Raw genomic sequence first — 26,951 nt, forward strand, 5'->3', positions numbered from 1 at the left:
TCCTGTCAGTTTTAGTTGATGTACCACATTAAGGATGAGTGAATGGGCCTGGGTTCGGTTCGTGGGACATTTATTAAACTCATTTTAAAGTGGGAAAATTGCACACTTTAATCCAAACCCCATTGAAGTCTATGGGGGCGAATCTTGAAAACCAATTCCAGTCATTTTCAAGTCTAATAGGCAGGGGCTTGTCAAAGAAAGAGCATGGGAAGCTGGACACTTCTATGAGGACATGTACCAATCCAAAAGATTTTGTTTTTTAAATACCGTGCAGTAGGAAGAATGTCCTCCTTGTTATGTGATTTCAATGGGGAAAATTCCTTACTTTTTAATGCTTGGGAGATGGCTTTAAGCTGCATGTGGTTTTAGGGAACATTGCAATTCTTACGGACAGGGTCAGCGACATTGTATTCTGACATCATATATTTTGGATGTGTCATTGATCTTTTAACTTTTACATTTAGCTTGACTTAAATACAACAGCAGCACTCAATCTGATTAATTTCATCTTGAAAAGAAATATCTTTTTAGGTAGTTCTATCTTCGATACTAGGGATGCACCGATACCACTTTTTTACGACCGAGTACGAGTACCGATACTTTTGATCAAGTACTCGCTGATACCAATTACCGATACTTTTTCTTAAAGGGACAGGTAACATTTTTTCTAAAGCAATACAAACTAATGATTTAAGGTCAGTTTCTTAATATTATGATTCATGAGATGACGAGGGAACATGACGCCGCCTTTCCGGCCAATCAGAATGCCGGTGCTGCGTCATTACACGGCGCCCGGCTTCCGGATTTGCTAGCTTCCTGACCAATCGGGAAGCCAGGAAGAGCGTCATTACACGCTACCCGGCTTCCTGATTGGCCTGGAAATCGGCTCCATGCTCTCTCATCACAAGTACTAATTATTTATCCAGTGATTGTAGGCCTGAATTGACCGGTAAGAGTAGTAGCCACAACAGATCTGAAAGCTGCAGGAAATTTAACTTTTAAAAAATGAAGCTAAAACCCTCTACTTTGCACCAATTGGCCAGTGGTAAAACAGTTTCATAGTATATCTTCTTTTTTCGCAGTATGACACTATTGTCTTAAAGGTTTATTAAAATGTCATAAGTTGAAAAAAACACTTTAAAACCACAACCACACATCATAGAGACTAGGCAATTTTTACCCTGAAATAAAAATGAGAGTGCCATTATTTTAAAGACAATAGCCACACATGTAGCACAGTGGCTGGAGAGTATGCAAACAGCTTGATTGGACTGCAAAGTAACAGGGAGAGACAAGGCAGTTTTTATCATGAAATAAAAAATGAGTGTATTATTTCAAGGACAACATCCAGAAATATTGTATAGCCGCACTGCACATTATGTAAGTAGTTTTACTAGGCCTCAGTTTACAAAGAAATAACAAAGATTTATTGTGAAATATAAATCAAACTATATCATTTTTGAGACAAAACCAAAATATTGTAGACTCCATGCACACTATATCAACCATTTTACTAGGCTGCAATTTAAGAGGCAGAAAGTGGGCAGATTTTATACTGAAATAAAAATTAGAGTGTATTATTTCTAAGACCACATCCATAAATTTTCTCCATGCATACTATATAAGCACTTTTACTAAGTCACAGTTTTAGAGGTAGAGAACAGGAGTGTATTATTTCACCAAAAAAAGTGTATATATTCACCAAAAACATGCAGGCTTTAATAAAAAAATCCCAATTAGAGTTTACTATTTCACAGAAAAAAGCCAGAAATATTGTACAGACTCCATGCACAGGACATAAGCACTTTTATTAGGTCTGATTTTCACAAAAACAAAACTAAAGCGAAAACCTTTTTTTTTTAATTTTTGGATATAGAGGAGAGGAATTAAAACACCTGTCAGGTTTTTATTGCCATTTCTATCTTTGTTTTGGAGATTCACCATCTCTATATGTCCTGGTGACTATTACTCCCAAGAGTGAAAGTGAAAAAAAATCTCACATTTTGAATTATCAGCAGAACAGGAATAGAGGAAACATCTTCCAATGGGGACACAAGTTCTAGTAACAACCAGGGATTTCCCTCACTTTGGAGGGTTTCCTCTCACTTCCTGTTGGGGCTATGAGACATGAAGTAAAGGGAAATCTCCCCAAAGGGATACAGTTTTGGCTTTAGTTCCACTTTAATCAAGAAATCAAAATTAAGGTATATTATTTCACGAACAAGCCAGAACACTAGATACATACTAAATAAGCAGCTTTAGTGGGTTGCAGTTTGAGAAAGAGAGATATTAGGCAGGATTTAATTAGGATTCAAAATGAGAGTGTATTATTGCACAGAAAAAAAGTAAAACAAAAATTATACAGTGGAGACACACTATGTAAATAGCTTTAGTAGCCTGAACTTCCAGAGGGAATTAGCATTGTACCCGCCCTCTGCAGTTCCCCATAAGGTCCATCAGCAGAGGGCGGGTACAATAGTGGCTTTTGTAGGCCACAGTTTCAGAGGGACACCAGGCAGGTTTTAATCAAGAAATAAAAAATATAGTGTATTATTTCACAGAAAAAAACAGATATATAGTACAGACCCAATGCATAGTATATAGGCAGTTTAGTTGGCTGCATTTTTCAGAGAGAGAGACCAAGGATGTTTTAGCATACAATAAAAAATTAAAACATACTGTACTAGCTCCTGCCAGTGGTCCAGCCTGGACATGCAATAGTTCATGGGGTCCTTACTGAGAAGAGTCAATCAAATGATTTAGGCGGATTTTTTAATTTGCAGATGCAGAACCTGCTCTCTCCCTGCTAGTTGCGTGTACAGGATGTCTGCCTCTCCCTATAGGTCTGCCTAACATTATCAGGACAGGGGATTGCTTAACTATAGCAGTAGCTTTGCCAATAGGCGGATTGAGGATATGGTGCTTTGGGGCTCTTAAAAAAGTAGTGATAAAAAAGCACTAAACCATACCACACAAATACGCAGTGATGTGCTGCAATCAAAGGGCAGCTTTGCCTGTGTCAGGAACAAGTTCAAAATGCTGACTCATAAATAATAAAAAATTGTTACCTGGCAAAATTATATTACAATATAATATACCTCCCTCAAAATATTTTTAACACTATGAAAGATATATGAAAATATTAAATAATAATAAAAAACAGTAAAACAGAAAAAAAACTGCAAGGGGGAAGCTAAACATCAACAGTGCATTCAGTTTTCCCTATATACTCCATGTCTCTCCAATACACACTGACTGTATATAGCACCACTACAGCAGTACTGAATAGTATAGCAGCAACTATCTCTTCCTTAAAACACTCTGTCAGCTCTCCCTATCCACTCCAGGTCTCTCCAACATTCACTGACTGTGTAAAGTACCATTTGATTATCGTACCTTTCAGCAGCAATGTATAGTACACCAGCAAATATCTCTCCCTGCAAACTCTATTAGCACTCACTATCTACTCCTGGTCTCTCTCACACACACACTGATGAAAGGCTGCTGTGGGCCCTCATTATTGACCTTTCTTAGCTACTTGACCATAATGGCCATTATCAGTAGGTCCCACTCTTCCTGTTTAATTTTAATTTATTTTATATTATGAAAATTGCAAGGAAGGAGCTAAAAACCCAAATGTGGCTGGGAACACCCTAAAGTCTCAGGTGGACAGAAAGAGAGCCAGAAATTCTGTGAGGAGGAGCTCAACGTTGTTGACTTACATATCTGAGATATATACAGTAAGTATATCACCAGGCTCAATCTATAAAAAAGAAAACAATCACTTTTGGATGGACTGACCTTTTCATTTTATTTGTTTGCATAACTGCCTAGTAAAGAACACCTTAAAATAGTCTTTCTCACCTTCCACTGCCCAGATATAATACACAATGTATTCCACTGCTTTGTGTTTATCGTCATCTATGGTCATTCCAAAGCCTGCTATCATGAGTATAAACTCTGTATCAATTGCTCCTCGAATCTTCTGCACTGTAGGTAGGAATCCAACCAGCAGGAGGAGGGCTACCTATAGAGATGGAGAAGCATGAGCTATGCACTTTAATTATAATCATATTACTATGTTTACCCTTTATTACCTGATATGCAGACAATACAGACACTGTGACTGCAAGAATGGGCCTCAGTGGTAAATTTAAACCTGCAAGAGAGACAAGACATGTTCAGCATACATAGTCTCATAGTAACAATCAGTAGAGCTTCTTTGTAAAGAATAGAGGTACAATTAGAATTTAGGCAACAGCAAATGCTTACCTCTGTTGGGAGGGCACAGATAGGAGCAGAGATTAAGTGACACCTGGGATCCAATACTGACAGAATCTTTACTATAATTAAAATCCAGAAAAACAACATTGCAGGTGATTGTGAAAACATTTTAAATAACATATACAGTAAGCTCCCCTTTATCCGGCATTCAAGCAACCAGAACTCTCAAGTAACCAGAAAAGAGAATTGAGGATGTCATATGTTGTAAAAAAAATTTGCCAGTTGCTTGATATACATGTGCACACTATAAAATTGTGTTAGCAGCAAAATGTATTTAGTCCCTAACAAAACTATCTGTTTACATCTTGCTGTGGACGATAGCTAGATTGCTCAGCGGCAGGTGAATGTAAACAACGGGCAATAGCCATCCTGCTATTGGCTATGGCAATTTGAAATAGCCAATAGTAAAATCTAGCCAGCAGATGAATGTTGCTTGAGGGTTAATAGTAACTGTCAAGCAACCAGAAACTACACTTATTCAGCATCTACTAATCCCCATGGGTACTGGATAACTGGGAGTTTACTGTATATGCAATTTTTTTACATTTTTTTTAACAGATATTGCAAATGACTAAATCTAAATCCATTGGCATGATATTTCTATTGCTATTACAATCTATTTCCAGGAAAGCATTATCACAATGATAATGATTCAAAACTTTTTTTTATATGTCAAGATAATGAGGGACACCTGAAACACTCGAAAGACATTCACCTGACTAACATAATTTAGTGAGCGTCTTGGTCTACACGTTCCGTATCCAATTCATGAAACTTCTTTCCCAATTCTTATTGCATTCCAATACCATGCTTTCAAAATGAATGTAAATAACTTTTGTCCAGCCTAAACTGACAGGTATTAATTATTCTGACGTGTGTACCTCCATTTTCTACATTCATATCTCGCTCTTAAAGGAGAACTATGGGGTTGGGGCTTTTCCCCATAGTTCTCCTAAGGATAACGGGAGGACACAAACTAGCGTCCTCCCGTCACCCAAAGCTCAGTATATATAATGTATACTGTATATACGGAACGGATCCCGACAATTATGTCTGGATCCGCCCAGCTGCGTGAGTGACAGCTGGCTCTGCCTATCTAGAAGAAATTGAAATAGAATCAAAAGCAGTTTGTGAAACAAAAACATTTTAAACAAATTAATAGTTAAAACACGGTATTACCCTCCCCCAAAAAAGAAAGAAATCTTCAGGACGAACCTGGGTTTTGATCGTTTACACTTCAAAAGACTTTTGAGATATTTGAGATAGTAATTTCTGTCGGACATCTACAAAAGAGAATCACACAAACAAACTGTAAAGCATAGTGTACCGTAGACCTGAGATTCACAGATAAGCAAATGATAAACCCTTAATTATTACATTGTAAATCAGACATTGTTTTTTTTTTGTGTGCATTCTTTCTTTGCTGCGTTTACTGATATCAGGATTTAAAGATAACAAAAATGATATACATTGTTTTATATGAAACAATATTTTTTGCTGTATACATGCACAATGAAATCACGGAAGCGATTCTTGCATGACACCAGGACATGTACATTATATGAATGCTAAACTAGTGATTACTGCAGAAGAGCCACTTTCTACCCAGCAACACAAGAGAGCCATGTGGCAGATGTGTCTTCGGTGTTCATGGTAATGTAGCATGGAGAGATGCACAGTCGATTTGGCTGCTCAAGCATTAGTCACTCAAACCTGGCAAATGTTTTCTACACATTATTTAAACTCTGCTGCACAAAGTAACTGAGTTTCTGGCAGAGCTTCTAAATTCAATTACAATACCTTCTTCCTGTGTAGCTCTAATGTATTAAAATGGGAAACTCACAAAGCAATGCAAAACCCCCCCCAAAAAAACAAATTCAATTTCTATTAGCAAAATGTTTTGGTCAATGATTGTAGGCAAATTGGGTCTTTAACCTTTACAGTGATCAGATGTAATTGATGCCTAGATGTCTAGACCAAATTTAGCAGCATTAATATGTGTCAGTTATCTTACAATGCCTAATTTTCATACCAAAATCAATGGTATACCCAAATCAATTTTTTTAAGTACAAATAAGGTTTTATTTGGCACAACGGTTTAATAAAGACCCTGCTTTGACTTATTATTACTATTTTTCCTATTATAAGAAAAACATATTTTATTTAAAAAAATTGCTTTTGTACTGTCTGTTTAAAAACAAAAATGTATTTTTTGTGCACAGCAAATGCAAAACACAATGTCAGCTGCTGTCAAAGAGAATGGGGAACGTTAATCTACAGATTGCAGATAAGAAAGGGCTAAAAATGTGGCCACTTCTAATGGAAATATCCTTTAAGGATATGCATAGTTTTTTGTTTTTTTTCATGTTTAGGACAAACAATTCTTAAAAATATTTTTTTTTTAGTCAGATAAATATGGATTGTTTAATTTCAATATATAATATGTACATCTCCAGTCATTATGTGGAACTCTAGGCTTCTTTCCACATTTACCAGGTTAGTCTTAACTGCTCTGCTCAACAGCTCCCTGCCTCTTCTGTGTGTAGAAGTTCTATGCATTTAGAGCAATAAAACATGTACAATGGGAACTTGTACAATCTAAAAATGTACAATTGTACTTGAACCATGGGAAAAGATTAGAACCACTTTTAGGTATTCACTGCTGTCTCACAGGTAACAAGAAAAACTGGCAGAAGTTCAAACCATTCCCCACTTTATATAAAGCTAAAAAGGTTTTATCTGGAGACAAACTTTTATGGTTCCCTTCATCTTGGATTTATTTATTTTGTGCAGTCATTCTGATCATCCTGCAACAAATCAGTAAGATTAATGCAGACTGTGTGACAGTACAAGAAACATTGGTGTTATCAACTATAATTGTCATTTCAATATTTTGTTCATTTTTAAGGTTTTTAAAAATGTATTAATTAAAAAAAATACAAAATAGATTTACCACTATTACAATAAAATGATAGAATAAAATATAATTATGTCATATGATATTATATTATGTGCATACAGACAGAGCTGCAGCTAAGAATTTCATACTATGTTTCTAGCAATGTTAAATAGGAATTGGTCATCCCTCCCTCTAGAAATAGAGGGGAAACCCTTCTGTACTGTCAGTGGTACTCTGCTTATATCATGCATCTTTAACATTTATATGGAACAAAGGTAAAATATAACGACAAACATAACTCTAGTAATAGGGCATATCCCATCAAACAAGTCCTCCCTATCCTGTCCAGCAATATTTTATGCGTCAAGGACTACAGATTTAGATCGCTCGTCAAAGTAACTAGCCAAATCCTATGCAGCCCTCAAAATGTGCAGTGTTTCAATATACGCCTCTTGGTATAAAAATATGTGAATACAGAGTCATACTCTGCCTTTCATAATGCCTTAAATGGGCTCTGAGTAAAATAATTGCTTTTCATATGGTACTGCAGCTTGAGAGCATATTGCCATTTGATTGTTAGACCTAATAATTAAAAGATGTTTACCAAGGCCACAGTGCATTGCCAGGCCACATGGAGGCAGCTGATTGCTAGAAAACAAGTATAATATAAAGCTAGACTAGCTGTGTTTCCAAGGAGAAGTCTTTGTAGAGATGTCCTGAATAGCTAAGACCTTGATGCAAACAAGGATGCAGAGCAGGGAGGCCATCATAGCACACTTCATAACCATAGCAGCACAGTTGCTTATCAGAAGAGAAAAACAATTAATGTTAACATACAAAAGAGTTGTTGGCCTCTTTCATTTGAGATAAGAATTAAAAATCATTTTAGCATTTTCCCTATACTTCACTGATTGTCGATTCGGATTTGTATCCACCTAAAGTAAACCTGTCATTGGAAAAATATGAGGACTGCCATTGCTGACCTCCTTCTGAAGGTGATAGTTCCCCTGGCCTAAAAATTATTCTGAATAACTAAGTGAAACTATAAAGATCAGAAAAGTCTGAAGAAAGTATTTGCCTGCATACTTGTTTGAGGCAGTGGCACAAAATGTTAAAGCTAGAGGCTCAGCATGACTGCCAGCCAACTATCATTTTTATAAAGAGAGATTAGCAGTGACAACCTGCATATTTCTCCTTTGGCTAATTTCCTTGAAGTATTTGGAAGCTGTGAGCTTTGTGGGTGGTACAGGTAAAGGTAATATTAAGAGCAATAATAGGTCCTAATTGATGTGATGCTAGTTCCATGACTGATGGATTCATCAATTATGTCCCTTCTCTTAAGACCCCAATGAACAAACGGACTGCGCGTCATGGATTTAAATGGCCACAGCAGCCCTTTATTTAACCATATGAAACAGTTGCCAAACATATTAACCAAAATAACATACAAATTAAAAATCTGAATGACTGTTGGATCTGAGAAGGGGTCTTTGGGTGCCCATTAGACAAAACATGTCCTCTATTAAAACAACTCCCATGTCCCCAGCTGCCCCCCATCAGCTCGAGGATAGTTACTGCTTCCCAACTTCCCAAAGGGCAGAGCCCCCGACAAATGCAGACACCAATGGGGGAAGCACCATACCAGCTGATGGCCCCCCATTTTGTGACTAACTCACATTTTACAGACCCCCAAAGACCCTTAGCCTGCCAAGCTGCCGTAAAAAAAACAACTATTCCAACTGCCATCAACTTTCAAAATTAGGGAAAGGTGGGCAGGAGGACAAACTGTTTTCCCGTTAACCTTCCAGGAAGGACACCCACCGGCCCTTGCTGTTTCTTCTGATCTGGCTTCTCCCCTACACCTGACCCTCAACCTCCAATCAGGTAAGACCTACTGATTCTCACTCTTTTTTTTAACTTCCTCTCCAGGGACGATTCCTACCCCTAATCATACAGCCCCTCCGCTCATTATCTCTGGGTCTGTCTTTTTTTTACTGGTTGCTCAGTTTATGTTGGATGCCTGGTCCCTCACTGTGCCTTGTGGTCCTCCTGCCAGTACATCACTATGGTGTCTTGTAGAGACATAGGGGCAGAAGATAAGACCACTGTGAATGGCACAGTATGCAGGCATCAGATACCTGGAAGTATGTTGGATGTGAAGATTCTACCACAGATAGTAACGTTTGAAGAAAGCAAAGAAAGGGCTTTCTCCTTGCCAGAGAGGTAAGCAGCAGTCAGCTTTTTTTTTAGAATATTTTTTTGAGTGACAAAGTCTTTTTAATTGGATAAGTGATATGCCTTTGGACAGAAAGAGACATAACTCCACACTTCCACCAACATACAAGCTTAGATAAGATTGGTTCACGTAGGAAGGGCAATATAATTGGATGGGGTATTATGTGGGTAGTGATGAGTGAATCAGTATGGATATAGCAGCTTATGAACAGGCCACTGCATGTCACCTAAAACTTAGGGGGTTATTCACTATTGAGTCGAAGGATTAAGCCAAAGCATTGGCTAATCCTTTGGCTCAATTCGGCCGCTGGAGCCCTCCGATTCAGTCGAATCGAAGGGCTGCTGTACAGGCTATTCACAAGCCGAAGTGGGGGTTGTTATCATTTAATGACAGCCCAGCATCCTCAGGTAATTTGAGGACACTGGGCTATCACTGAACGACAACATATAGGCAGGGCTAGCCGTGATGTCACTGCAGACTCCGCCCATTTGTTTTGATTTGTCCAAGACCTGCGGGAAGACTGTGACAGGTGCCAGACAAATGTAAACAGTTGGGCAGAGCTAGCTCCACCCAATTGATCCAACCAGATGTTGGATCGGCTGAGTAGAAAATGTTCTTCACGCCAGCTCAGACGAACATGGTGAGCATGTTCGGCTGAACCGAAGCCAGCCGATGTACGGCTGAAATCAGCCATACAGGGTTGAAGTGAATAGCTGAACGGCATTCGGCTCACTTCACTTGGGCTCGGTTATTCATTTGGCTGCCTTTGGCAGCTTAGTGAATAACCACCTTAGAAGTTTCAATGGATTTTAAGTTTAACTCAAAGCACATCCCTGGCTGTAGGTAGGTGTGCTCTGCTTCCATCCTGTATCTCTTACTGAGGAAGTTGAACTCCCTAGAGCTCAACTGTTGGTGTGTTTCAGAAATATAAGTACTAAGCATAGTCTTTAAAAGTCCTAAACAACCTATATATTTTAGTAATTCTTGCCAAAATGTGGATAATCACTGCTGTTCCCTGTGTTTCCACAAAGCTGATGCCTTTAGTTTAGAATACCATTTACTACATTCCATGCAAATATAGAAAAAGTGAAGATTTCTCCTGCACAATAAATTGTACGGAGATATTTATATACTGTGTTGCTGTCTTAAATTATTATACGTTGCCTTTAAAGAAATAGCTCTGATAACAATGTTACACTGTTGACCTTCCTGTAATGGGTAGAAATAGGCTTTCCAGTTTTTATGTGATTAAAATGTGGTGATTATTAAAAGATTTATTTTGGTGAGGTGCAAGAGCATGCATAGCCTTTAACAGGTCACCAAATTCTGCCTTAACATAGAGGCATTTTATAAAATCAATGGAATATGTGCTGTGATTAAGACACCTTCAAAAAAATCAATTGTGTGCTTTAAAAGCTTTTCCCGTTGATATCAGTCATCCAACCCAAAAGCAGTAATCAGTGAGCAGTCAACCCATTTCACTATTCGTTTCATCAGGCTGATTGTGACAAGAGTTGGGGAAATCCCTGGGTGATGACTGTATTTCCCCACCCTGCTGTCTAACTTCACAGAAAACCAGACTAGGGCAGAAAAATGATAACAATTATGTGTTACATTAGTAATGATAAAAAGTTATTCCTAGAAAAGAAAACAAAACAGTAATATCGGTAATCTTGAACTACAAGTTCATAGTTGTAATCTTCATTTCAAAATTAAAATCAGTATAGCGCATAAATAGTATTTCCCTGAATATGACTAAACAAGCACTTACTCATTATGCTGTTTCATTGATTAAACCGCAGTTTAGCTACACACTAAGGGTTTAAAAAAAAAAACCAAGATCAATGGGTTTTGTAATCAAAGATGATATGAAGAGGAAAATCTTGGTTTCCGTCTGGCTTACGGGCAAAGAAATGTTAAATATTTAGTTAACATTCCACCCTTTATCAAAAAAAATATAGTAAAATCCTATTACTACGGTAATGCATTACCTATGCATTTTTATGGGCCACTTTCCATGTTATTTAACAGTCTTTTCTTACTGAGCAGAATTTACTTACTGTATTTTAAATGTTTTAGCATAGCGTAGCTCAAACGAAACCATGACAGATTGGGAACAATTACATTTCTTATTAGTTGACGTGTGTTACATTTTCAAAATATCAGTTCACTGCAGCTAAAAACTTGTTCTCCACCTTACATAACACATAGGTGAAGATGCAAAAAAGGCCTACATATGTGTTTCTGCTCTTTGTAACTGTCATTTGAGAGTTCTTCTGAAGGCTTCTTTTGAGGTCTTATGCTAGCCATTAGAAATCAGCTTGAAGATATCTATACCACTGAACACTACTATTACACCTACCCACTTGGGCTAACTCCCAGGCTCTCTTGTGACTATTTGCTATTCCTTTTCTCCTGGGATCTTTCCCATCTGCAGCACAACTCTGCGCTGTGATCATGTAGGGGGCAGTAGCCCACTATTTGCAGAGTTTTGGGTCACAGGAGGACATTAGTAAATGTCCTCCTATGACCCAAAGAGAACTATTGCCAAAAAAATGCTTGGCCATAGTTCTCTTTTAAGCACGGTAGGTAAGTTTGTTTTTTTCAATTTCTATAGATCCCCTGCATACTGGAAATAAGGATGAAAGTAGAAGATTACTATGAGCAAGTCAGGGTTTATCCTTTCACATTGTAAGAAGTATTCCTTTTTTAAATTGAGTGGACGGTGTTTCGGTAGGCTTCTAGAAGGGGGGAGTACTGGGAGGATCTCCCCACTGTAGTCATACTCATTGATTGGGCAGGTTATGGACAGGGAGGTAACATAGAAAGCTGCAGAGTTTTGATTAGTGATATTATCCAGTAGCTATATAGCCAGACTGGGCTAAATAAACCACAAGACTGCTGGACAGAAATATTTTGGCACATTAAATAGTTCACATTTATATATTTCAACTGCGCATTTAGCTGCTTGGTTGAAATGCTACTTTCATTCACAGAATGCAATATTTTAGTAAAAATATTATTTAAATACTCAGCTTTTATTTTATATTTCCCATATCTGCATATACAGTATATTTTTACATAACCGACACCAGAAAACTCAGACCTTTTAAAAGAATAAAGCATATGCATTGTGCTTGACGTATAATCACTGAAACAACATTATTACTCTCTGCACATTGTAACATTGTACATGTTTGCCTAGCACAAGCTGTGCATTATGCTGTAAGAGAGCATTAGCACTCTTTAAATAGCTGCCAAAGCAATTGTCATGCCTCACGCAGCACAGCCTGTCACCCACAATTATTTGGGGATAGGTATAATGCAGCAAATGGTGCATACATTATGTTAGCAGACCCATTAGCAAATCTATGGGTCAAAAGAGGAGCACCAAAGAACTGTGCAGCACATGTTATGCACTGTATAGTTGATAGCTACTGATGCATACATTCCGAAGCATTATCTATCTATGCCTTGTGAAAGATCTGTATAGGAAAAGTATGGAGATAGAAAAATAGAACTGATTTATGAAAAAGAAAAGAACAAACAGTGGACATATCAGCCAACCCTGATTATAGATTCCAACCATTATTCTGCACTCGGAAGACAAAATCGCAAGAAACAGCTCATCATCTGAATTGCTGAAATGATCCCCTTGTGTGATGTATTCACGGTCACAAAATGTAACCGAAATGTAAAATCCTGCAAGCGTTATTTTCCAAAAAAGCTTGACAGAGCATACATACATTTCCATTCATATGGGTTAAAAACTGACATTGAAAACATACACAGGCCTACAACAACTCTACCAGAGAGGTATACAAATAAAGGTAGGTAAAACCCATAAGTGTATAAGCACAGGTATAAAAAAAAAAAATCCCAGGAGTCAGGTAGCCAAAGCACCCATAACATCACATGAAACCTAAGATGTCTTTGTAGATGTCATGTCATTTTAGTTGGATTTTAGGTAACAGACAAACAAATTAAATCCAAAGTTAACTTTTTAAGCAGCAACAGTCTTTTTTTCATTTGGGAATTTTTTTTACATTTAAATAAAATCTGATCATTCTAAGCAACCCTGTCAGTAGTATACTGTATGGTTTTATCCCAAACCCCATTAATGCCGGACAGCTTTGTCTGTTACAGGACATGGACAATCAACAATTCTAATAGCAGGATCAAATGGTTAATTAGATCCCTTTGTTGCTGAGAGATTTCACTACTTGCTACTTGTCATCTAATTTGCAGCACACCAAAATCACCGTGAAAATAACATTCAACAAGCAGTTACATCTAGAATTTACAAAGAAATTAAATTGCCAGTGTAGCCTAAGCCTAAAGCTGGCTGTACATCAGCAGAATTTCGTTAAAAAATATTTGTTTTTGGAACATTTGTTTAATTTTCTAATAGGTAAATCAAGAAAAGTTAAATTGACAATTGATTTTGACCAGTGGGGTGAAAAAAAAATCAAGGCAAGGTGGAATTTTTTTTCCAAAGCTGGCTAAATTCTAACAGTGACTGTGGTCATTACCCAAAATCGAATGTTAAAATGAAATGACATTCCACAAGTCTCTGATGGCATTATTGATTGATTTGACAAGATTTGTCATATGAATGCTCGAAACGAAAATCTACCAGTGTATGGTCAACTTAAAAGAGAACTATGGGGTAAGTGTTTTTCCCCATAGTTCTCAAGGGTCACGGGAGGACATATACTAACCTCCTCCCATGACCCAAAGCTCAGTATATCGCGAGCTACAGCTCACGGTATACTGAGACCGCTGCAGCCGGGACGGATCACGACATTGCTGAGTGACAGCTGGCTTTGCCTATCTAGAGGCAGAGCTAGCTGTACCCGCCCCCTGCCCTGTATGTTCCTCCAGTCAGCGTTGGAGAATCAGAAAGGGGTGGGGGGGATCCCTACGGGGAGCGGTGACTGACAGTCAATGCTCTCTGCAGGGAGATGATCGAGAAGTGAGCGAGCAACGTTATGTGTTCGCTCACTTCCCGATCTATTGAGCCGATGTGTGACAGTTTCATTGTCACACGTCGGCTCAAACCATGAGGATGAGTGATTTTCACTCACCTCATAGTTCTCCTTTATGGCTAGCTATACACAGTTAGAATTCACTTGTTCAGTCTACTGACTGAACTACAGAAATCAGTCAATTGCCAGCCTGTTATTGTAGTCAAACAGCATTGACACCTGCAGCTGCCAGAATACTGGAACAGTGGCTTCATCTGACTGGCTGCAAATACTGTTGGTACAAGAGTTTTCTGCCCGGCGTAGTTGATTTTTCAGTCAACTTTTGATGCAGACAGGGCGACTCTCGAACTGAAATTCTGTCAATTCATCAAGGATTTTCCAAAATTAAGTCTTGATATGGCTAGCTTTACTCATTCAATAGGCCAATAAATGTACGGTAGTTAGAATTAGGGATGTTCAGATACCAAGTATCGCTCTCAGTACAAGTACAGATACTTTTCCAGCTCCAAGACTAGACTAGAGAAAAATTCAAAAGCTAAGAGGCAGCTGTCATTTTTAAGGAGCATTCAGGGCTCCTGGGATTTGTGCATTCCTGTTTTAATGTATAATCTATTTTTTATAAATATATATATATAAGGGATGCACCGATACCATTTTTTTCAAGTACGAATACTGATACTTGTCCAATTACTCACAGATACAAGTACTGATACATTTTTGTTTATTGTCATGTGACAGTTTTTCTAAAACAATACAGACTAATGATTTCAGTGGAGTGCCAGAGCCAGGTCCCAGCTGCAACCGCTGCAACTGTGGTAGCTCTCATGAAAATGCCAAATATCGTCACTGGTATCTGAACATACTGTGTGCATGCCTGTGTGTGAGTCCGTGTATGAAAGCAAGAACAAGAGTGATATGCAAGACACACATACCTATAATTTACTTAACATAAACGCACACACACAACCATAGTCACATCAGCTGATAATTAATCAGATAAAGTCCCTGTTGCATAAGGACAAGTTGCCATGGGAACCAGGCTGATTAATCACATGGGACAGATTTTTGGGACAATGAGTCTATTCAGAGAGACTTTCCTCCCCACTTGAAATCCCTTTACATGGACAGGACTTAGGTAACATCTAAAGTGGGCTGCAACAATGCCAGCTTTCCTCCCAATGCACACTGAGCTTTCCAGTAATTCGTTATAGAAAAAGTAACAAATCACCATCTTTATCCCCGCGAATAAAGGCTCCGTGTCTGTGTGTCCACACAGGAGCACCTGATAGTGCTGTCATTCTGTTATGGTTAAACTGGATTACAATACATGGTAGTAGGCGCAATGGGATCATTTTATCCACCCTTCTGAACATATAAGAGAACAAATCTATCCCACTACACTCATACATCAGTAAAACACTAATAACACATCACTATAATGGTGTCTTTACATTATAGAAAGCCCTGCTGTGAATGTATTAATAAATTAACCCATGCGCTCCATTATTTTACTCTTTATAAATGTATAAACTTAATCTTCTACATTGTCCATCAAAGCACACATAATAAAATAGACACATTCATATAAACCGTTAATAAATAAACACCATACTATCAATATAAATATGGTATAACGTGTGTACACTTACAAAAAGCTAATAGCTACATTGCCCAGTATAAAAAAAATGCAGCAGAACAAGAGTTACAATGCCTGGCTCTCAAACAGTTCAATCCCTCCATTAATACCCACAGCAGGACATAACTTGGTTGGTGCCAGCACACACTAAACCATCTATTTTTATACAGAGCTCGGAAATCTTGCCAGCCATCTTTTAAGGCTGTCAGTCATTCTTAGGCACAGCATGGCACATTGTAAGTGCTATAAGCCTGCGTATTCAGTAGATCTTAGCAGAGTTTAATGAATTACCTGTTCAGAGCGAGAAGACCGGCGCCATTCTTGTACCAGTAGCACGGGGTACATCAAACTAAGCACGATCAGGCAGCAGATCTGCGGCAAGGTCGACAATAGGGAGTAATATCTGTAGTACTAGATAATAACAAAAACAATATTATTATATCTTAATTATTTCATAGCAGCTGTTCGGGATGGATTTTGCAATAAACATTCATACATACACACACATATATACTGTAGATAGATAGATAGATAGATAGATAGATAGATAGATAGATAGATAGATAGATAGATAGATAGATACGTATATCAATTCGAATACACGCTAATACTGTTACACTGACAATAAGCTGCAGATTCACATTTTCTGCAGGAAAAAAGGACAGATTTGATTAGTTTGTGAATGTCTTTGTATTTTATGTTTAGAGTAATCATCCTATCATTTTATTTGGTAATTTTTGCAATAAAAAAAAAATCCTAAGTAGCACTGCATAATTCTTTAAAAGTAATAACTGATCATTACACAATACCACACGGCAACAACATAAAGGTGTAAAATAAAATAAATATGTTCAGATGGTGGCATAGAATCTATTTTTAGCATATTTTGCATGAATTAAAACAATACTTAAACTCTAGTGTTGAGTAAGACATTATTTTTTTTTAAATTGTGATGTAAATGTAACATAGGATCTGATATTATTTTTTTATGAGTGCAAGTGTTTTTCGGTGTTGTTTTGGTTTAATCAAATTTCCAATCAAAATAGAAAATGTTTAATTAATGCTTTTGACAATCCTTGCAATCCTACTGACTTACTAACACCAATTATACACTATAACTACTGAAAATGATTGGGAACCTTCTGGCCTGGGTGAAAAACTGATTACAATTAGCCAACTGGACCTGATAAACTGGCCATACACCTATAGATTATCTGCAATTTTTCTATGGTCAGATGGAAAAAGTGCAACAGATTCCTTCTTCTACGCTAAACTGTGTGGATGGAAGAATCCCCCACTGGGCCAAGCTTCAGTATCTTGCTGGTCGGCCCTGCTGGCTCTCAAAATACCTGAACAATGCCTGCATCCAATCAGATTGTTCAGGTATTTTGAGAGCCAGCGGGGCCGACTAGCAAGATAATGAAGCTTGGCCCAGTGGGAGATTCCTCCATCCTCACAGTTTAGCGTAGATGGAGGAATCTGTTGCACTTTTTCCATCTGACCATAGAAAATCTGCAGATAATTTATAGGTGTATGACCAATATTAGTTACTATGCTAGGCTAATATTTGCTTCACTCAGCAAAAGAGTGATCTGGTAGAAGTTGTTCCAATGGACTACTTACCAGTTCACAGTAATACATAGTGATAGCACACTTACTCACCCCAAAAGAAACCAATGCTCCAAAGGAACACAGGGTCATTGTCCCTAGGCTGACATTCAGTCACATCAGACAAAACGTTTTCTTTAGCTCTTGGCGCTAATGGCTGCCAGCTGAACAATCCACTTGCTGTTGTACACTCAAAGTTTTCAACAGTTTATCACAGTTTTTTACACAGACTTGAGGGGCTGCTCATCCAAGGCTCTGGGGCTTCCACCACGAATATAGAAAACAAAAGGGAACAGAGCGCCACCTCCGTGTGTGGCCTCTCGTTTGTTGTTAAAGCCTGATGAAAACGTTTGTGAGTACTTTTATCCCTTGTTTTATTTATTGTAATAAACGATTTTACACATGGAGGTGGCGCTCTGTTCCCTTTTGTTTTCTTTTTTGACATTCAGTCACGTAGGGGGATTCAATGGGGATCCCATTTTATGGCCATTGGGGCTTATGGGAAAAGAATCCACTATTCCCACACCCTACTGTGATTTTAACACCGTAGTACACTTTCCTTATTGCATACTATCCACATAAGGAAGTATAATACTTTATTTTTATCCTTATTTAAATTGCCCCTTATAAGGTCATTAATGTCACAGGTGGTGGGTATTTTTGGCCCATAAACAACAGTGGTCCTAAAAGTGAGATCCCTATTAGATCACACTAGGTGAAAGGTAGTCACCGAGGGAGTGGGGAGCCTACCATTTTGCATGGTAGAAATGCGCCAGAAACGTTTTTTTTCTTTACCGCTTTACCAGTTCACTTGAGTGCAACAGGTCCACCAGCAAAGTAAATAGATACTTTGTGGGCAGCCTCTGACTGGAGTGAAATTTAGGCTTGGTCAATTGTGACACACATGAACTGAATAGCTTTTCCCAAAACATAAAGTGTCTGCTTAAAGACATATTAGCATTTCCATCCTAGCACCCAATCAGCTTCTCTCTTTTGTACTGCTAAGATAGATCAGAGCATGAAACTGAGAATCTAATTGGTAATATGAATACACCCAACTCTTCATATAAAAGGTCTATACAGCACTTAACTATAAGGTTCACAGTGAAATTCCATCAGCTTAATATCTGCTGTGACTAAACAGCTGCCATCATTTCACACGATCTTATGGCTCAGGAAACACAGAGGAGTCACAAAGCACCCCCTGCACGTATTCCATCCACGCCATAGAAAGACTTGGGGCCTGACATTATGCATCAGTTAAAACGCAACTGAAAATACAGTGGATGATAGAAGAGCAAAGTACTCAGACTGGTTCTACAAGAACCCAAAAAGTAGGTCACAATGTTGACTGTGGTTTAACACACCAAATCCCACCCAACATATAAAGGGCTAGTGCTGAATGATTTTTGTAACTGATAGTGGGACAGATTTATGGGGCAAGTATTGTTCCCAGATTCCAGCTGTCAATTCTAAAATACTTTGGTCATGGCAATTAGTACAAATTGGCTGCTGCAGGCAACTTTTTTTCAATAGATTAACTTCAGTGTGTTCCTCAACATATTACTGTTATACGAGTATTTGGATTTACACAGAGACAGGAGGAGAGTGAGAGAGTTAACGGTCCATGACTACAGCCAGAATTAAACAAATGATCAGTAATACATGTTAGATGTTAAAAATGCTTTTAGCATGCATAGACATCCTTGACAAAACACTTAGAGGGTTATTCACAAAGCTGCCAAAGGCAGCCGTGTGAATAACCGACCGAAGTGAAGTGAGCCGAACCCTGTTCACCCTGTTCACTTCAGGCTTGTACAGCTGATGTCAGCCGTATATCAGCTGAAATCAGTCGTACATCAACTTGCTTCGGCAGAGCCAAATCTCCGGTAGGGTACTCGCTGCTGTTCGGCATATTCTCGTAGAGGCCGAACAGCAGTGAGTGAATAGCCGAATGCCGCCCAGGGGCATTCGGCTCGGCTATTCTGCTCGGTACCTCCGTGGTACCGAGCAGAATAGAAAAACTGTTTTTTTTTAAATAGAAAATGATTGGGCGGAGCTAACAGTGACAGCCAGCTCTGCCCAACTGTTTTCTATTGGCCGGGACCAGCTGTCATTACAATGAGAGCTCGGCGGAGCCGGCGGTTATATCAAAGCCGGCTCTGCTAAGCTCTCATTGTAATGATGACAGTTCAGCATCCCCTGGTTACCAGGTAACCAGGGGATGCTGAACTGCCATTACACACTGAGAACTCGGTGGAGCCCCCGTGATATCAGATCACAGCATTAGCATTAGCTCCCAGTTATCTGCTGAATCCCCTGCTATGTTTTTTTTTCTATCATTTTGACAGCTGCCGCAGGTTGCCATCAGAGTAAAGAAATAAAAAAACAACAAATAGCATAGGAATGAATAGCTAGGCTGCTATTGGCCATTTCAAATTGGAATAGCCAATAGTAGGCTGGCTATTGCATCCGCCTACTGCTGCTATCAATCAGTCGAGGTGGACCTGAAGTTCTCCATCAGGTCCACCTCTGCTGATTGACAGCAGTCGAGGTGGACCTGAAGTTCTCCATCAGGTCCACCTCTGCTGATTGACAGCAGCAGTAGGCGGGTGCAATAGCCAGCTATTTGCAACCCCCTATTGTAAGGCCATAACCGAAAGCTTGCGAGCTATTATGCATGCGCGGGTCCCAGTCTTCCGGGTTGCCAGAAAACATGCGTTAGCATGGATGCGCGCAAACCAGACTGTGGCGCACAGGAAGTGACACAGTGGCGCACAGGAAATGACTCACGGCCCTCTAATAGATGTTCCTATTTAAACCAGCTGGCCTAATGGGTCAGTACTGAATGGTCTTTCAGCTTGTGTTCCTGCTGATCTGTTGCCTGTTACCTCGACCCGGATTGCTGCTGACTTCGACTGATTGCTGCCTGCCCCTGACCTCTGCTTGTTATCTGGACTCTGATTGCTGCCTGCTCCTTCTGTACTGTGCTGACCATCTGGCTTGACCCCAGGCTTGTTTGACCTCGCTCCAGTTTCTGCTTCAAACCTCGCTGACATCACAGCTGTGCACCAGCCCTGCTCATCCTTCTAGGGATCCAGTTGCCAGACTTCTACCCAGCACCGTGTCTGAACACTTTGGCACCCGTGCTTCTCTCTGTCAACTCGTTCCCTGTTTCCACATCCAGGGGTGTGAGATGCAGTAAGTAAGAGTAAGTAAGTAAGTAAGTAAGTAAGTGAGTAAGTAAGTAAGTGAGTAAGTAAGTAAGAGCCGCAAGGGAGGCCTCCTCAGCTAATCGGTCCTCCACCAGGTACGTGATAACCTATTATGATCCAGGGGACCTTTTCTTGTGTGGGAGGAGCCCATTAAAGAAGGTTTGACACCTCACAGAAGAGAGTTACTATCAGCTCTACTCTACTATCAGCAGTGGCACCCCCTTTTTTGTTCAAATGTCCCAGCAAACAGAAAAGATCCACCCAAAAACATAGAATTCCATGTATTTGTCTTACCTGTGGTGATTGTGGGCATTCTGCCTTCTGCCATATTAATGCTCCACAATGCATCCAGGAGAGGATGGTGCCCACACTGTACCCTACAGCCTTTTGAGCCTTGGGACCTTCAAGTCTGTTACATGCTAGAAGAGGGTAGTACACTGCAGGGTAATAGAACAAAGCGAGGATTCTCCAAAGTTCTGTAATATGATGAAAAATATAGATATCATAGGTATCAAATATTACCCCTAAAGCCATTACTTTAGTGTTCAGGAATTATCAGGCTATAAATTACAACATAAAATGAAAAAAAACAGTTTGAATTAAAAAAAATAAGGCTAATGTTTAATCTAATGATTACAGTAGGTAGATATAATAATAATAATAATAATAATAATAATTACTAATCAGAAAATGGCACAGCATTTCTGTATATTGATTAGAGAACAACAAATGTGTTGGTTGCCTCAGGGGAAAATATGGGACCTCAGCAGCATGGGAGGACAGGGGAACTTTCTCTTGGGGGCAAACAGAACCAAGGGGCCCCTTCATGGTAGGGGCAGATTTGTGTGCCATAGTGCCTCAGTAATTGGTGCATCAGCTTTTTTAGCATTTGGCCATAAGACATCTAAGAGCAGCAAAGTCAATGCTGGAAGACTTGACTCTGCCAGGTGCTGTAAACAAAGGACTGAACAGTGAGCATGAAGCTATATAATGTCCAGCAGGACTCCCACTCGAATGAATGTCTGGATAAAGATATTTCACCACACAGGGCAACCAGCCCTACATATCTTACTAGTACTAGCCCAGGCGGCAAATGCTCCCTGCCTCTTAGCCCAAATACTCTCCTGTTCAGCAGGGTGTTCCAGCCTCACAAGAGACCAGCACTGCATTTGTGTGCACTGCTTTAGGAACGTTGTTTCTGTTTTGCCTGCCATGCTTCGGAAACAGCAATGCACTTTTGAGGGTTAATGAGTACTTCTCTAAACATGTATACATTTTGTACACCTTTTCAGGTTAAGACTACAGTCTATTATTTCTTTTTTTTTCAAATGGCTATGCATAGTATTGAAGAGAATTTACCTCCACATGTTCCCCAGTTATTTGTGATGAAGTTGAGAGTTGTAGAGTCCAGGAACAAACGGACGACTGAAGACACTAGCAAGCCAAAAACAGCACATGGCACCCAGCTACTCCCAGAAGCCTCCAGGAGGTTCAAGGGGCTGCAGTTTAGGCAGAGGAGAAGTTAACAAGTGAGGAGAGGATGGCTTAGAGGTGACACAAATTGTGTGAGGTAGTGCAGGTAATAACGGGCAAGTAGCAGGGTAACAGCAGGGACAGACATTGGTGTTAATTTAATACCTGAGAACACCGGGGACCCCCCAACAGCAGGAAATGCAGAGTTTTCGCCGTCGTATCAGAAAAGATAAAAGCAGCAATGCACACAGCTAGAAAAAAAAGGTATATGCAAATGGTGTTCAGAAGTTAATAGCAGGTCAATATGTTTTTTTAATGAAACAGTTTAGAGGTGTACAGCTGCCAACTGTCTCTTTTTTACAGGGAGAGTCACAGGTTTTGGATTGAAAATGCTTTGAAACTGAACCATTTTTCATCAAAACCTCTAATTTGCATCTATTCATATAAGGGTTGTGTAGATGGCATTCATACTCAGATTTGAGTCAAATGCAATTGGCTCTAAAGAGAAACTTTACCCGCCAATTGAATGTCTCCCAAAACAGTTACCTTTAAGGCATCCCAACTGTCAAGGTTGCCAGTGTGCTTATTACAGTTTTCAATCAAAGTTTCGAATCCCCAAATGGCTGATGTCATAGATGATCACATGTTTAGCACCATGGCAACTGCAATCCCAACAGAGGCCAAGATGGCACCTTCCTTGGCTGTAAAGGATAGCAGGTTGTAGTTCCGCTTTCAGGTAATTCTTAGATGAGCTGCTTCTGATTGCACTGATAAATGTTGCCTCTACAATAATGTTGACTTGTATGGTGAGGAAGATCAACACAGAAACAAACAAAAGCCTTTGTTCTTGCACCCTTATTCTGAGTATTTAAAATGCAAAAACAAGGCCCTTCTTGAGTACAAATATTCTGCTTTTGAACTGTCCTCTGCCCTTATAGGTAAAGGAAACCTGTACAGAGAAAAACATAGCTTGACCTATCTAACTTCCTTCTAAACTGCTAGTTGCCTGACTTCTATATGTTCTAGGTCTCTGAGCTGCAACAAGCATTCAGACAGTAAAGTCAGACTTTTCAGAACTTTTGTTTTAAACATGTTTCAGATCAGTGATCAAAGTGTAGACTGCATCACCATGATTGCCAGGCAACTAGCAGTTGAGGAGAAGCAGCTAGCAGTTAAGGAGAGACAACTAGGGCTGTGTGGTGAGGCCCTCTTATAGCTTACATATTTCTTAAAGTGTACGTAAGCTCAAAATATATTTTGCAGTATGTCTGGCTCCATGCCTCAATCTGTTACAAACTGTCTTACCAGGAGATTCTGCCTGTAATAGCACCTCCTCTTACAGGCAGACAGCGCTAAGCCACTGCCTCACAATTAGCAGCAGTTTGTCAGCCTGCCAAGCACACTGCTTCAGTTTGCAGTTGGCCTGCTTATCAGGTCTATCATATAAGTAGCCCAACAGTCAACTGAAGAAGTACATGTGGCAGGCTGTTAACGTTGCTGCTATTTGAGAGGCAGTGGCTTAGTGCTGTCAGACTGCAACAGGAAGTGCTGTTTCTGGCTGGCTTACTAGTTATGAAATCTTGCAACCGATTCACAAAATGATTGTTTAGGACAACTGTGTATAGTGAGGCATGATACCAAGCTTACCGAAAATTAAATGTAGGGCTTACATTCACTTAGGCCCCATTCACACATAGTGGTTGTAAAATCAGCACGGTTTTCCGGAAACGCGCACTTTTTAATATATGGGTGGGTTCCGCATGTTTGCAGCTACTACTATTGCGGGAACAAACGGTATCTGCCCAGAATATCACGCTTGGATTTTTGGCTCAGTACGCGGTATCATGCCACGTGGACGTCGCACAGGTGTGAACAAGGTATATTGTAATATATTCCTTTTTGTGTTTTACGCGGTTCCATGCATAAGAACCTCTAATGTGTGAATGAGGCCTTAAAGTACAGGTTTGCATTTAAAATAACAAGATATCTCGTCAAAGCCTTCATTAGAGTTAGTTGAAGAAGTCTAAGTCATTTGAATCAGAACGGTAGAGAGAAGTCCAAATGCAGATTATTTGGTACTTTTGAGTGGGCCCTGGTGGAAGGTCTCTAATGTTATTCAGTTTCGAGATATGCCGTGATGACTGTAGTGTGCAGTGACCTTACAAAGGGAAATCGAAGGTAACTAAGGTACACCGCTTCATATGCAAGAGTACCTGGAAATTATTATAACATGTTGGCAGCTATGGCCAGACCTTATGTGAGAATTAGCTGTTTGGTGTTAGAAATTATAAGAGCATAGCCCTGGGTCACTGTAGCTTAATAGGTTGTGCTTACACAAACACTCTGCCAGTGCATGCATGTAGCAGTTCTGTTTTCAATAAATTTTTCTAGTTATGTTAATTAAGTAAGTTCTTCAATAAGCCTAAACCAACACATGTATTTTATAAAGGTATTTCATATGAGCAAGTCATTGCTGTATTCATTGTTCAAATGATTTCAAATTATTGTACAAATTACAATGGAGCAGTAATGTAAAAAAGTGTATGTTAGTGATAGATTATGAAGTTAGTAACAGATTAGAGAAGTAAGAGGTAGGAACCAGTAATTACCAGTCATTTCTTCAAGTTACATGCAAGTTATTAGTACCATGACCTTAATTGATTTGTTATATATTACAATTATGGGGGCTCAGCACACAGTGGTTATAGCAGAACTCACTGAAACAGGGGCTATGATAAGGTGATAGAGTTCATCTGACATGGTTGGGAAACATGGTATAATGATCCTGCATAAAGAAAAAACAAAAAATAAACCTGTGAGTAATACCATACTATACATCACTTGCATATAGTCTAGAAGTTATTAATACAGCTGTTCACTTACTCATGAGGGGGCACGACTGGTCCTTGTGGCTCATCAATGTACCAGTCATCATACGATAACAAGTCATCCTGTCCAGGATCTGGACTTGCCTCTTGTGTTGTCATAATTCTGCCTACTGCTCCTGTACAGCAAAAAGAAAGACCCTTTCTTATATACCCACACTCAGCTGACCACTGCACAGCATCCTTTTGTGTAGAGGATTACAGACATTCCCTTAGGGTCAGAAAGTGCCAAGGGAGAAATATATCAGCAAGTGCAACACAGCGAGAATAGAGAGACTAGGCGTCCCATTGTACACCAAAGTACAAGAATGCACAGTAGGAGATGAATAATATCACAAGAGTTTCTAAATTCACCATACAAGGTAGATCTAGATAAAAGAGGATAAAGGAACAATATTATGTTCTATAATAAATTACCTCAGTTCTATCATGTATCCTAACTCCAAATCAACTCAACTTTTGAGACATTTAATCCAATTTTACCTATCAAAAATAATGCTGTCCCTTTCATAAGTAATATTAGTACTAATTTATAATACCCTTGACTTCATGTGAGTGATGATTATTATAGTGATAGGCTAAAAATAACTTTGTAGATCAGAAAAACCATATCTGGATTTCACTGTTATACCATTACTTACAACTTGGTGATTTATTACTGCTCAAAGATTAGCACCTACCTTGAACACCAGGGTAAACATGACATAGCCTGACATTTGCCTTATCTAACTCCAATGCATGTGTATTTATGTCTGCTCACTTTCCTATAGAAGCAATTACATCCATGTGACCAATAAGTATTTTGTTTACAGCTATATGTTAGTTTCTTTATTGCTTTTCCTTATTTGCACTCAAAACTACAAACCTTGTGCCTAGTTCCATATAGTGAAGCAAAGAAATAGACACCTATATGGCCATATGGCCCCCGTTATGGTCTGAGTTAATAGGCTTTCGTTCATGTCAGACAGGTTTTGCATTCTCATATAAGCAAAATCCACTTCAAATAGCTCAAATGCAGTTTAAAAGGAGGTCAACTGCAGGACAAATGTTCTGTAAATGAATTTGAAATGATGTCACGAGTGTCTAAAATTGATACAAGCCCAAAGCCTGCTGATGCAGGTCCTTAGTTAGGTCTAAAATGGCATAGACATTATAGGGCGATTTGATTTGAGCGACTTAAAAGAAACAAATTGTCAGAATGCCAAATAAATTTGGCCTTAAAAATTGGCATCAGGACATATTTTGGTCCTCCTGATAACTGATATGTTATGAGCATTTGTCTAACACAGGGATCCCAAAGTACCGGCCAGCAGGCCAACTCCGGCCCGCAAGCCGGTACTAGTCAGACACATGGTCATGTGTCTGACTAGTACCGCCAGCTGACAAGTCAGACACATGGTCATGGACTGCATGCCTGACTTGTGGGAGCAGCTACAGGGTCTGCATCTCTGTTCCTGTCAGCTCTGGCCGAACGATACACATCATTCCCTGGCGATTAGTAAGGTCTAGTGCAGACCTTACTAATCACCACTAGATCACCAGGGAATGAGGTGCCTCCTCCCTGCAAAGATGCAAGCAGGTGAGGGGCTTGGAAGGAAAGGAGGGAGCTGTGAAGTTTACTATTATTTGTGCTGGTGGCGATGTATCATATTTGTGTGCTGGGAGCTTGGGAGGGAGGGGGGAAGTTTACTATTATTTGTGCTGGGGGCAGTTTATTATATGTGTGC

General features: G+C 39.3%; 1 protein-coding gene across 1 annotated transcript in view; it reads right to left on the bottom strand.

Annotated features, from left to right (window-relative positions):
* The window catches only part of STRA6 (stimulated by retinoic acid 6), a 55,447-nt gene that overhangs the window by 15,865 nt on the left and 12,631 nt on the right, over positions 1–26,951 (bottom strand). The window contains exons 2-11 of the mRNA XM_018554646.1: positions 25,223–25,343; positions 25,058–25,124; positions 22,505–22,590; positions 22,226–22,365; positions 21,161–21,342; positions 16,335–16,454; positions 5,500–5,567; positions 4,273–4,343; positions 4,098–4,159; positions 3,865–4,027 (exon numbers count right to left, since the gene is read on the bottom strand). Coding sequence (XP_018410148.1) covers positions 3,865–4,027; positions 4,098–4,159; positions 4,273–4,343; positions 5,500–5,567; positions 16,335–16,454; positions 21,161–21,342; positions 22,226–22,365; positions 22,505–22,590; positions 25,058–25,124; positions 25,223–25,326 — 1,063 coding nt within the window. The 5' untranslated portion in view covers positions 25,327–25,343. The remainder of the gene's footprint in view (positions 1–3,864; positions 4,028–4,097; positions 4,160–4,272; positions 4,344–5,499; positions 5,568–16,334; positions 16,455–21,160; positions 21,343–22,225; positions 22,366–22,504; positions 22,591–25,057; positions 25,125–25,222; positions 25,344–26,951) is intronic.

Source organism: Nanorana parkeri, unplaced genomic scaffold (assembly GCF_000935625.1).
Source record: "Nanorana parkeri isolate BGI_ZX_2015 unplaced genomic scaffold, ASM93562v1 scaffold167, whole genome shotgun sequence".
In the NCBI taxonomy this organism is placed as follows: domain Eukaryota; kingdom Metazoa; phylum Chordata; class Amphibia; order Anura; family Dicroglossidae; genus Nanorana; species Nanorana parkeri.